We start from the raw sequence: 12,534 nt of genomic DNA, 5'->3' as shown, positions 1-12,534 counted from the left end.
CGTATGCGAAAGTTATGAATTTCTGAAGTTCGGGGCGCGAAACCCCAAAACTGTCAGATACCACGATATGGCAAGCAGTGCCACGACGTGGCAAGTCTTCTGACACCTCCTGAAGTCCCCCAGACGCAACTTTCGATGACGCATGCAGTGACGACCAAGCCCACGACGTGGAAAAACGTGTCACGACGTGGGAAGGGCAAATTTTGCCCTATAAAGAGATTTGAAGGGCCAGCCGTTTAGGGTTGCTATTTTCTCTCCTCTCTCTCCCGTTCTACCTCAATTGACGTGTAAAAAAGTACCCCCAAAGCCCCGATATCATCCCGAGACCCGAAGCGAGTCCCGAAGCCCGAAGATCCCGAGAAGAAAAGAGTTTCTGAGTCGAAGCTCTGCCTGCGAGAAGCCCGGTTTTGTGAAGATCTTCCAGATCTACCGAAGAATACTACTTTTAAAAGCCGTAGTGCTGTCCGATCATCTTCTGATCAAGTGAGTGTGTGGTTACTTTCTTCTAACACATAAATATAAGCTTTAGCTAGTACACAGAAGTGTATACCATGATTCTTCTGTCTATCAATAACTGCATGCATTGCGCGGTGGATGTGAAGATGTAGACCATTATCTCGGCAATAATGAGCCAAGCTAGTATTTGCAGTGAATCCCCCTGTTAGGTAGTCATGCATTACGATAGGAACTCCCAATTCTATGGCAAATATATCCCTTTTCATCATTTCTTCGCATGTAAATTGTATATGTATTTTATATCTACAAATGTGCCGGGTGGAACATGGGTAGATGAAATAGCAGCGACTATGAGACGTAGTGCCTATTGAGTAAAGCCTTGGTAACGATGCGACTTCGTGCCTATTGAGTAAGCTTTGGTGACGATGCGACTTCGTGCCTATTTGATAAACCTTGGTGACGATGTGACTTCGTGCCTATTGAGTAAACCTTGGAGACTATGTAACTTAGTGCTTATTGATAAACCTTGGTGACGATGTGACTTCGTGCCTATTGTATAAACCTTGGTGACTATGGAGTTAGCGCCTGATAACTATGGATTTAGTATATGATAGATAAACTTTGGCAGCAATGGACTTCGTGCCAATTCCTTAGGAATGAATGAATGAAGGATAGTGGATTCTTAGGGTAAACCCTTGAGAAAATAAAGTAGATATGGGGATGGGTATTTGGGTTGATTGTTTGATAATTTAATATAATAAATGTATTATTGTGGGTTGAAAACCCTATATGCTCACCAGGCTCCCAAGCCTGACCCACTCAGTTTTCTTTGCATTACAGGTAATGGCACAAGGGTATAAGTTGGTGGACTTGACGCGAGATTTTGGATTATAGATCAATAGTTATAAATAACTGTTGTAAGGTCTATTTTATATTGTTTATGCTCTTGGTCTGTATCGGAAAATGACATCTCGAGATTTTGTTATTTAATGAAAATAGATTTCTTTAAGAAATGCTTTGATAAATTTTATTTTATCATATTTTATTTTGGGAACAAATTCCGCAACTCTTTTAATCAAAGGATTACTCTGATTTTATAAAAACAAAGCATAAACAAATCGATATTTTCTGGCCGTGAAATTGGGGATGTCACACGTAATGAGTCGTATGCCCAATGTGCTGGGCTAGGTGTCCGGATCCAGATGGCGATTATTTTCTTAGTACACCTCGCATAAACCGACTTACACCCAGCGTACGTAAGTCAATTCAAAAACTGTAATTGTGATTTTTAGCCAAATTAAGGGGAGAACTCGATTTTTATTGAACATTGGTCGACAAGTAAACTTCCTTCTGCGGTTTTGAGAGTCTAAAAGGAGGACGGAAGGCCGTTAAGCTGATAGGAGTGAAGATCTGAAGGATTAGGGAGTAGATTCATGCCAGATTAGCATTCCACTTTGATTCTATTATGTGTTATTTTCTGATTTGGGTCTTATAACCTTTTACTTTGTGTTTATGATTGAATGAATCTTTAAGTTTATGGTTTAATTGCTATTTAGGTTGTTTGCACTATTTAATTTATTTTGTCAAGTTTGATTGAAAGATCCGTATGTGTTAGAGATTTTTACTTTATTCCATATTGCTGAATTAATAGAGTTGAGATGACCATTTTAACTGTGTTAATTTGAATCATAGTTGTCAATGACCATTGGTGATTATGACTAGAGTTGGAAAAAAACCTAGGGTTAGGAAATAAAGTGGTGAACTTTAATGTGTGTGCATCAGTAGATGATTATTTTGTGCATAATTTAACTCTTATGACCATTAGGGTTAAATAAAATCAAATCTTGCTTAATACAAACTAAATACTGATTTTGCATGATTGTTTGTTCACTTGATCAATGAATTAATAGTTGTGTTGAAATCAAAGGATTAGTAGTCATGACCATGATGTTAGTTATATTAAAAATCGATGAATAATGAATAAATATCCGTTGTATTAGTAGTTAACCATAGTAACGTTTAGTATGCCTTGCGTACAAAACCGAGGATCGCAACTACAACTTATTAGCATAACATGTACATCTAACATACATTTAGAGAACGCCACATGTTCGTCAAGCAATAGTGATTCCAGAACTGACCCACACTTAGCACGCCCACGTACTTAGGCCATACGCTCAGTGTAAATCATGGACACATGTTATATTGTTCTTCCTTATTTCTTTCCACTTTCACTTCTTTTCCAAAACACGTTGTAACGTCTTGTACTCAATGAAAGCTTCGATTTTTCTTCTTTCTTTGTTGAATTCTACATTAAATTATGATTGTTGTGAACCCTTTTGCTTAAATTTGTGTGTAATTTCATGTAGTTCACTGCATTGTGAGAGATTAGAAATCTAGGGTTTATACCATTCTTGATTTAGGGTCGATTTTTCATGCAATTGGTACTACATAATACTTAAATGGAGTGATTAAGACCCTAAGAACTAAATCTTTGGACTGATTTTGGCCTAAAATCGATGAACACCCCTGCGAATTGCGCCTCTTGGCATACTCCCAATGTACGCAGGACGTACGCCCAACATACATTGGTGTGTCCAACACTCTATTTTTTTTCTTTAAATTGTTTAATGTTGTTTCGGTGGTGGCTGTTTTGTGCTTAATTTTTGCAGATTTTGGCTAGAGGAAATCAAAGAAGAAACCAACCTCCCGAGGAAATAACCAATCACCGCCTTTTGCAATTCCCACAATCTTTGAACGAAGGAAATCATGCTAGATATCAAGAAAGACTCAATTTATTGCTCACCAAAGAAATAGATACCACGTCATCATTCAATTGGGGATTGGCATCCCAAACTAGACTTGATGAATTAATCCGGAATTTTTTTTTTTGCAATACACCCACTTGGACGCGAGTGGAGTGCCTTTGTTTGTGTGCCGAGGTTGGGACAGATTGTTCAAGATACAGGAACTTGTTTGTCGGGTATTTTTGTTGGAGTTTTATTCTATAGTTTCCTATGATCCTAGGAAGGCCCCTGATGATAGGACAACCTTTTCCTTTTGACTTGGTGGAGTAAGTAGGGAGTATAGTGCAATTAAGCTTGTCGTGAGAGTGGGGATTTATACTATGAATGATACGAGGAGTGTCCACTTCCCGACATTCCTTGCTGATTGTGTTATGGGATAGCCTATTGATTACAACGAAAATACATTTTGGGCTGAGATTATAGGAGGAGTGTATATATCGTCAACCGCAAGAGGAAGCATGATTCACTCCACCACTTATAGATTATTGCATTGCTTGATCTCCATTTCTCTCACACATCACAAGAATAGTGAAAGAGTGCCTTCTTCTGATTTGTTCTTCCTATGGATGCTTGTTACAACAGGGAGGCACCTGAACCTCCCAATTTCTTTAGTTACTAATAGGGGAGGAGAGTCAGGGGGTTTCGATAGAATAGCCCAATTTGTGGTGGGCACTTCATCACATGTTTGGATAGATCTTATTCATTATTGACGAGAGATATCACGAGATCGATGGTGTTTTATGACGCGATGTAGATGACTTTCCAGCTGTTGGAGTTGATGAGAGTACTTAAACATGGTGAGAATGGTATTTTATGGATACGACCAGATGATGTGGCTCACGAGGAGGGTGTAGTTGAGCCAAAGCCTGAGAGACAAGGGAGACGTAGACCTGATCCACAAGGAGCCCAACAGGGACCATGGCCGGAGATCGATATTGTTCACCAATATCAGCGTATGGATGTTCCATATCATCATATGGATGACCGATTTGATTACGTGGAGACTAGGCAGCTGTGGTTTGAGGGGGCTTTGATTGGATTCTTTGCTTCACATGGTTATCATCATCCAATTTCCTTTCCTCCACCATATGTATAGAGAGGGTGATGGAGCAGGGCCATCTGGGACGCATCATCGGACGACAACGATGATGAGTGACCGGGTTATCATTTTTAGTTTATTTTTGTTTTATTGGACTTAGTTTTATTTTTATTTTGGTGTGTATTTATCTTGTTTAAATTAGGATGTTTTATTTATTTTTGGTTTATGTAATTTTGTTTTCCATGTTGATGCTCTTTGATCTTTTAAATTTTTGCAGAATTTTCGCCCGTAGAAAGTTGGCAATAAGTTCAATCGCTAGGATCAACTGTTGTTTTATCACAAGAGAAAAAGTTGTATGAAAGCTTGAAGTTGAAAATAGAAAGCCACCACTTCCAATAAGTGTGGGGTGTGCGTCGCTTTAGTGATGGATTATTTTTTTTGGAAGAGTGGTGTTTCTATCTATACATTGATTCCTGTGACATGGAAGAGCTGTTCCCACGACATGGAGTTTTATTTTGACGCAAAGCAGAAGTATCATCCTGGCTGACACGACATAGTTGAAACTTTCCTATGTCGTGGGGGAGCTTTTTATCGCGAGACGAAGCTGCCATTCTAGACACCACAATGTGGTTAACACTTACCACGTCGTGGTTATGCTATTATTCTCAATTTAGTGTTTTCCTCATTTGGCAACACAACGTGGTCGACACTTTCCCACGTCATGGTCTCTATACATTGCATTAGTTTGCAATCATTTGCACCACATTTTAGAAGTCGATGTTCTAGGTTTTATTTTCTGGCACATTCAGAAGCATCAATTTCAGTTTCTAGTCTTCTAACAATTTTTTGGAGCAACTTTTAGCAGCCCCATTCGATCTCACAGCTTCTACCCTAGGGGATTTTGTTCTTTTTTCTCCCTTTTTAACAGCTTCTATGTGCTTAAATAGTTTTATGCATACAATGAGGACATTCTATGAAATAAGTGTAGGGCCGGGGGTCGAAAAATGAATTTATGTTTAAATTGGAAAATTAAAAAATGTTAGATCAGGAAAATCTAAAATTTTATAAACTTAAAAAATGGTTTAATATGAAATCTAGTGAATTTTAAACACATAAAATGCAAATATTGTGTGGGATGATCCGATGCGAGCTCAACATTTACCAGAACCAATATATGTTATAGTGTATTTGTGACTTCCCATTCCTAGTGAAAAGTCATGAGATATGAAAGGTAATATGGTAGTTTGTATGATATTATAAGTTTTGTAGCATATACCTGAAATCTATTCAGGAAAGTTTATGTAGTCATTGCATTTAGACTCATGCCTCTAACAAATAAAGGTTGTGTAACACCCTGACTCTCAGGTATAAACTTTACAGCCTTATATTCATTTTGAAATGTATACTCGACGAGTTGGATGCTCTGACTCGTTGAGTACGAACAAACTTGGTCGCGTGTCTTAAGTGACAAAGTCAACGAGTTGAAGGACACAACTCGATGTGTTAGAGCTGGAGGATGAAACCCAAATTTTCAGGGTTTTGCACCCTATTTTAAGGTTCATTAGCCTCCTTATAGTCCCCCTTGAGCTCAGAAACCCTAAATCGTATTTACTCTCCATATTTGTATGTTATTAAGTTTGTAAGGTGGACTTTGGTGAGAAGACCTTGAAGCCCAAGGAGCTTGGAGCAAGGAGAAATTGTGGATCCGAATTCTACTCCATCTGAGCATCACTTTGAAGGTAACAAATCGTTACCTTGGCTCTCTCTTAGCTAGATCTCTTCATGCACGGGTTTAGAGCCCTTTCTAGTGTATTGTTGTAGTATTTCCGGAGTTGGGGCAAGATTTGAGGTTGCAACTTCAGATCTGGACTCCTTTAGCCCCTTATTGTCACAAAGTTGTAGTCTTTGTAAAGCTGTGGCCTTCCCCTTCCCTTAAACTTCTTCTTTAGCCTAGTTTTGACTCTTAAGGCCTTTCATGCACGTAAAGTTTGCAACTTTATATGGTAACTAGGCCCTAGGAGGCTAGATCTATCAATTGGATCTTTGGAGTAGCTTAAAATCATCTAGACAAGAAATGGATTGCATGAACTCGACGAGTCGGATAAGCCAACTCGACGAGTTGGGAAGGGTTTTCACGTTCTTTAGTTTCTGCATGGACTCGACGAGTCAGTAAGAGGACTCTACGAGTCAGTTAGGGTTTCACGACTTCTCGAGTTATGGAAGGACTCGACGAGTCAGTGAGCTGCACTCGACGAGTTGGGTCATCATGGACTGTTGACCTTGACCGTTGACTTTGACTATGACCAAGGCTTGACCAAGTTTGAATTACGGGGGACATTTTGGGTGATTTGGGAATTTATGGAAAAGGGTCATTGGTAGGTGTATGTGTTGAATTTGGAGCTGCAATTGGTGGAGTTTGACTTTATCACTTCGAGCTACTTGTGAGGTGAGTTGTCCTCACTATACTAATAGGGTCGAAGGCACTAGTGTCGACCCTTTACAAATTTGTATATGGTTTAGCATGATATGCTTATTGATTTATATCCTGGTAGTTAGGATGGTGATATGCTTAGTGACCTTGTTAGGTCGGTATCCTTGTATATAAGATGATGCTATGTTAGTGACTGGTTAGGTCTATATCATGGTTATAAGATGTTGCTATGATTAGTGATCTGTTAGATCAGTTTGATTGTTATATATGCTAGTGTATGATATTTATGAGCACATGTTTGTTTGATTGGAGGTTGGGTTGAGGCGGTCATGCTTTGTGCTGAAGGCCAACATACCCAGGGTGGTCTAGATAAACTGAAGGCCCTGCTAAGGGGTTCAGTCAGGCCTATGGCCCGGCGAGCAGTCCGAATAGGCTGTAGGCCCTACGAGGCGGTCTAGACGTGCCGAAGGCTCGGAGAGCGGTCCAGATAGGCTGAAGTCCTGCGAGGAGGTCCAGTCAGGTTGAAGGCTCATTGTGCATTTTGTTTGCTTATATGTTATTGATATGTTTTATGGTGTTGGTATTTTGGGGTAACTCACTAAGCCTTCGAGCTTACATTTATCGATTATTTTTTAAGGTACTTCTAATGATCACGTGAAGGTGAATGCGAGATCATACAGCTCCTCATATTTCATGATTTTATGATTTGATTATGGGATACTCTGATATTATACTATTTTGAAAAAAAGTTTTGAAATAATCACTCACCACTAGAAAAATAGCCTTTTACGACGTGCAATTAATGACGCACACTGATAGAGGACGCGCATTTGCGCGTGCCCTAAAAATTAATGTTAGTTTTCCAAAATTTGAAGGATAGATAACACTCATTTTTGTGTACCATAAAATTAGTGTCAGAAAAAAAATATGGAGGGCACGTACAAAAAAATGTGCGTCGTGTAACTGTGTCGCTTTATATTTTTTTTTAAGGAAACACGCGTTTTAGGGGGGAAAATAAAACCCAAAAAATTAACCCCCCCCCCCCCCCCCCCCCCCCCGCCTATTCATCCCAAAAATTCCACGCCTCTTCAAATTAGGGCCTTCGTCTTCATCCATAGCTTCCTCAATTCCTCGATCCATCACCTCCACCAAAAACCTAATTCTCAGTTCCAACAAGTTCTTACACTCTTAATTCGATCCTAATGAGCTGGGGATTTAGGGTTCTTACCTCCCAGTTATCAATTTGAGCCGATGATTTAGGGTTCATAAATCCGACCCTAATTTTTTCTATCTCACTCTCGTATTTCCATCTCATCCCTCTCGCCTGGTTCAAAACACGTAAGGGGCAACGAGGGGTTGTTGTCTAAGACGCTACAGGTGGAGGTGCAGGAGAAGACGTAAAGGGAGATGGAGTTTAACTCGGGCGGCAGCGGAGGTGCACGAAGCGGTGGGAATGACGTGGAGCTGTTGTCTAAGACGTTACAAGTGGAGCATAAGCTGTTTTACTTTGATCTCAAGGAGAATCCACTCGGTCGTTACCTGAAGATTTCGGAGAAGACGTCGGTGACAAGGTCCACCATAATCGTACCTTTCAATGGAATCTCTTGGTTCTTTAATATCTTCAACTACTACGTCACTTCTAATGACCAAGATATTTCTAGCAAGGAACTTCAGCTTGATAGCAAGGCAATTTATTATATTACACATTACACATACTATACATACACTTTCATATTTATTATTCTGCAAAATGTGGATTGACTTTCTTAGTTTCTTCAACAATTATCATAGATTTTTCTTTCAAATAACCTTCATATCTGTCCAATTACCTTTCTGATTAGGGTTCTTTCTTCAAGTGTTTTACTTTGACATTGGGGAAAACAGGAGGGGTCAGTTTCTCAAGGCACGCAGTTGTGTAATTATGGTTTCAGTATGCTTAAAAACGTGGAAGCTTGTAGGTTTTTCTGTTTGTGCCTGTATAATCATGTAGGAATCACTTGTGTGTACTTGTATTGCAATATGAATATACCTAAAGAGAATGAAATAATGTTTGTTCAGATTGCTAATCTTCACTAGGGGTATATTTGTCCGAAAAAGATCCTATTTTGATGCCATCACAAGATTCACGGCTGTCTGTGGGTACTATTAGACGTGAGGTTGGGAGTAAAGTCTGGGTTTATGATAAATTGCATAAGAAAAGACGCCAAGTAACTCTGAGAGTAGCTACTGATACACGAGATCGCAGGAAGACAGAGATCTCATCCTTCATCAACTTCATCCATCAGAAGGATGCACATATTGCTATGAAAGTGGTAGAACAGATGCTTTATTATAAAGCGCCTATCTATACTGTTCACAACAACTTTATAAGTTCCACCAGGCGCAAGGCAAATGATTTTGCTCAAGGCTCAAGGCATAAAGGCTCTTATTCCTTCTGCATTGGTCTCGGAGGGCCCTCGCTCTAAAGGGTTGATGGCAGCTATCCTGCTCTGTCAGAGATAATTGGAATGGAAAAATCAATATCACTAAAAGAAAATGGGTATAAAAACTTATTAGATACCATGGACCGCGGTATCTAATAAGTTCTACCTACTATTGGATTTGAACCAATGACTCCCGCCGTATGAAAGCAATACTCTAACCGCGGTCTTTGCGACAACCGTGTGAATCACTACACTACTTGACTTGATTCACACAGTTGTCGCCGGTTGACACAAGGTGTTTTATATACACCGTATTCCTTTTGTATTCGTAAGAACTTTTCTGGAATTTAACTAGAGGTTAACGTAAATGAACCATAACTATGTAGCCCTATTCCTAATAGATTTACCCCAAAATAGCATATCCAAATTATAAGAAAGCCTAGAGTCGCCACAATTGCGGAATTTGCCCCCTGAAAATTTTTATTTGTTCGAATATGCAAATAAATTGCGAGTTGCAGTTGAACAAATTCAAGAGACCCCTCTTGTGATCAAATCGACTTCTTGTGAGAACTTTTTTTTTAATTTATTTAATCACCATTTTTTTATCATCTTGTTTTGTATTTGAAATTATTTTTTATTTAATGTAAATTAATTGTATTTATGAATGGTTAAACATGACAGTTGGTTCTGAGCAAAGGAAGGTGGGACCCAGTGAGCTTCAGGGAGTGAGGAAGAATGTGGTTTCAGAGTCATCTTCACGACCAGGATCATCTTCTCATGTATCCTTTTCCATTTCCAGGCCTTTATCAAATTATAATAATAGGATGCAACCTGTCATCTTTAATTTAATTTTTTAGTAGAGTTAGGAACTAACTCTGTTTTTTTTTACTTGTAGATTGCTCCTGTTATTCATGAATGGACATATGATGCAATGTGCCATGATTTACTTGAAATGGATGGAAATAAATATGTTCACGTGGTTAGTATAGTGTACATTGTTTATTATTATAAAATCTTGTTAGTGAATTTTTTTATATTATTATTGTATTATACGTCAAGTAATTATACTGCTTAGGTTTCAAGCAAAACAGGTGATGTTTATGAAAGGAAAGAAGTCCTTTTAGAGGATCATGATCCAGTATGGCTGGAGCTCCGACATTCCCATATAGCAGATGTATGTCTTTTTTAGATTTTTTATTTATTTGGATTTGGTTTTTAATAAAATATATAATTATATAGCTTTTGATCAATGGTTCATTGTCAGGCTAGTGAACGCTTGCATGACAAGATGACAAATTTTGTGTCCAGAAATAAAGTTGCTCAGATGCATGGCAGGTCTGTTTGTTTGTTTTTTCTAGTATGAATGAGACCAAAAGACCATTTTACCCTTACAATTCAACAAACATTTGTAATATTCATGAAATTTAACATGAATATTATGAGAATAAATTACCATGTAAATTGTTGTTGTATACATAAGGTCTGTTTTTTTCTTTCTAGAATGAATAAAGTGTCTGAATGAGACTAAATGACCATTTTACCCTTTTAATTCAACAAACATTCATAATTGTTTTTGTAGAGATGGTGGGGAGATGTCTACTCGTGACTTGCAAAAGATGGTTCAAGCATTGCCACAATATAAGGAACAAATGGACAAAGTATCCCTCCATGTTGATGTAAGTCTCTAGGGTATTTGTTTGTTTTTTTTAAATAAATAAATAAATAAATCCAGGTTTATGTTGATATAATGGTCAACTATGTATGATATTAGTTTGATTGAAACAGCTTGCTGGAAAGATTAATGGTATTATCAGGAAGATGGGGCTTAGAGACGTGGGGCAATTAGAGCAAGACATTGTCTTTGGAGATGCAGGAACAAAAGATATCATTAAGTTTCTCAAAGAACAAGTGAGCAAACAGCATGAATTAATAATTTATTATATGCATTCCACATGTCATGTCCATAATTGTAATGTTGTATGTTGTTGCTTCATGCAGGATGCAATAGATGAACAAAAGATCCGATTATTAATGATATATGTAGCAACTCATCCCAAGGAATTTGAGACTAATAAACTTGCAAAGATATTGGAGGTGAGGATCTTTTTTTTCTTTCTATTACAACATTGTATTTTTGTTATCAAGGCATTGTAGTTTGTAAAATATACCCAATAACATCATTTTTTTAATATTCAATTAGCAGATTTGCTTCCTGAAGATATGAAGGCAATTTACAATATGAGATTTCTGGAGTCAGCACCAGATAGTATGAACAACTCAAACAGTGGCTTCCCACTAAAATTTGACAAGGTGTAATTATACTTGTTGATTATAATCATATCATCCTACTTTAATGTTTGAACATGTTTGACCAGTCAATCTGTTTCTCTTCAGAAGAGGCGTGGTCTTAGAAAAGATCGTCCTGCTGAAGAAGCGGCTTGGCAGTTATCACGCTTTATCTATCTTGAATAAAAAACCTGATCTATGGATCTAATCTAAAAGCTCATGTTCAAGATAAAAATGGTATCCAAGCAGAACTTGAAGAAGAAATAAAATTCCAGAAAGATTTGAATAATAATTTGAGTATAGAATTGAATAAAACTCAAGAATCAAATCTTGAGCTAGTTTCTATCCTCCAGGAACTGGACAAACAAATAGAACAACAGAAATTGGAGAAAAATAGTATCGAGGCATCAGAACAATCAGTAGTTGATGAAGACAATGTAGAAGAGCATACATGGGTAGAAGTGTCAAGAATCACAACAAAAGACAACTTTAGACTTGAGCTTGAACTGTAGAAATTTCAGGAATCACAAGAAAAGTTGAAAATCCCATGAGAGGTATGATTATGAAACAGAGAAATTAACTTTTAACTTTTAACTATTAATCTTAATTCTTAAATCTTAATCTCTTAATTAAGGTTATTATCTAGTTTTATTAGCTGGTCTGTCTTCACCCTGTTCATAATTATGCTATTATTGCATATGACCCTTTTGCCCTTGGAGCCACTGGTGCCTTAGTTGTACGAGCTGTTGTACTTCTTCCTTGTAGGCAAATTTACATAATCTTATTGGTGGCCATTTTTCCAATGAAAAATGATCGTAACACTTATGGAGAATTGTGTGTAAACTTGTATGAGTTCTGATCATAGCACTTATGGAGAGTACTGTTTATATATCTTTCACACCACACATCTCTCTGAACACAGTATAATCTATTTTTGTATCTTTTTTTCCTCTCCTCCTAAATCTTGCACAATGAATCAAAAACCCTATCTTTATATAATTTAAAAATTCAAATCTTTTGATTTCCTTTTCTTGAATATACGAGTCTAAATAGCATGGTAGCAGATCAAATGAATTCTTGTTGTTGTTCACT

The 12,534-nt window shown here is 37.7% G+C and overlaps 1 protein-coding gene across 1 annotated transcript; it reads left to right on the top strand.

The window, feature by feature from the left end:
- The first annotated feature begins 9,830 nt into the window (after window positions 1-9,830).
- Window positions 9,831-11,954, top strand: LOC128134122 (protein transport Sec1a-like). Its single transcript, XM_052771565.1, has 9 exons — window positions 9,831-9,935; window positions 10,052-10,135; window positions 10,232-10,330; window positions 10,421-10,491; window positions 10,736-10,832; window positions 10,942-11,064; window positions 11,155-11,284; window positions 11,360-11,422; window positions 11,659-11,954. The coding sequence occupies exons 1-9, from the start codon at window positions 9,831-9,833 to the stop codon at window positions 11,952-11,954; spliced, it is 1,068 nt and encodes a 355-aa protein (XP_052627525.1).
- The last annotated feature ends 580 nt before the right edge of the window (window positions 11,955-12,534 follow it).

This window comes from Lactuca sativa, chromosome 5 (genome assembly GCF_002870075.4).
Source record: "Lactuca sativa cultivar Salinas chromosome 5, Lsat_Salinas_v11, whole genome shotgun sequence".
Taxonomy (NCBI): Eukaryota; Viridiplantae; Streptophyta; class Magnoliopsida; order Asterales; family Asteraceae; genus Lactuca; species Lactuca sativa.
The sequence above is the reverse complement of the archived record's forward strand: the minus strand, read 5'-3'. Positions and strand labels throughout refer to the sequence as shown.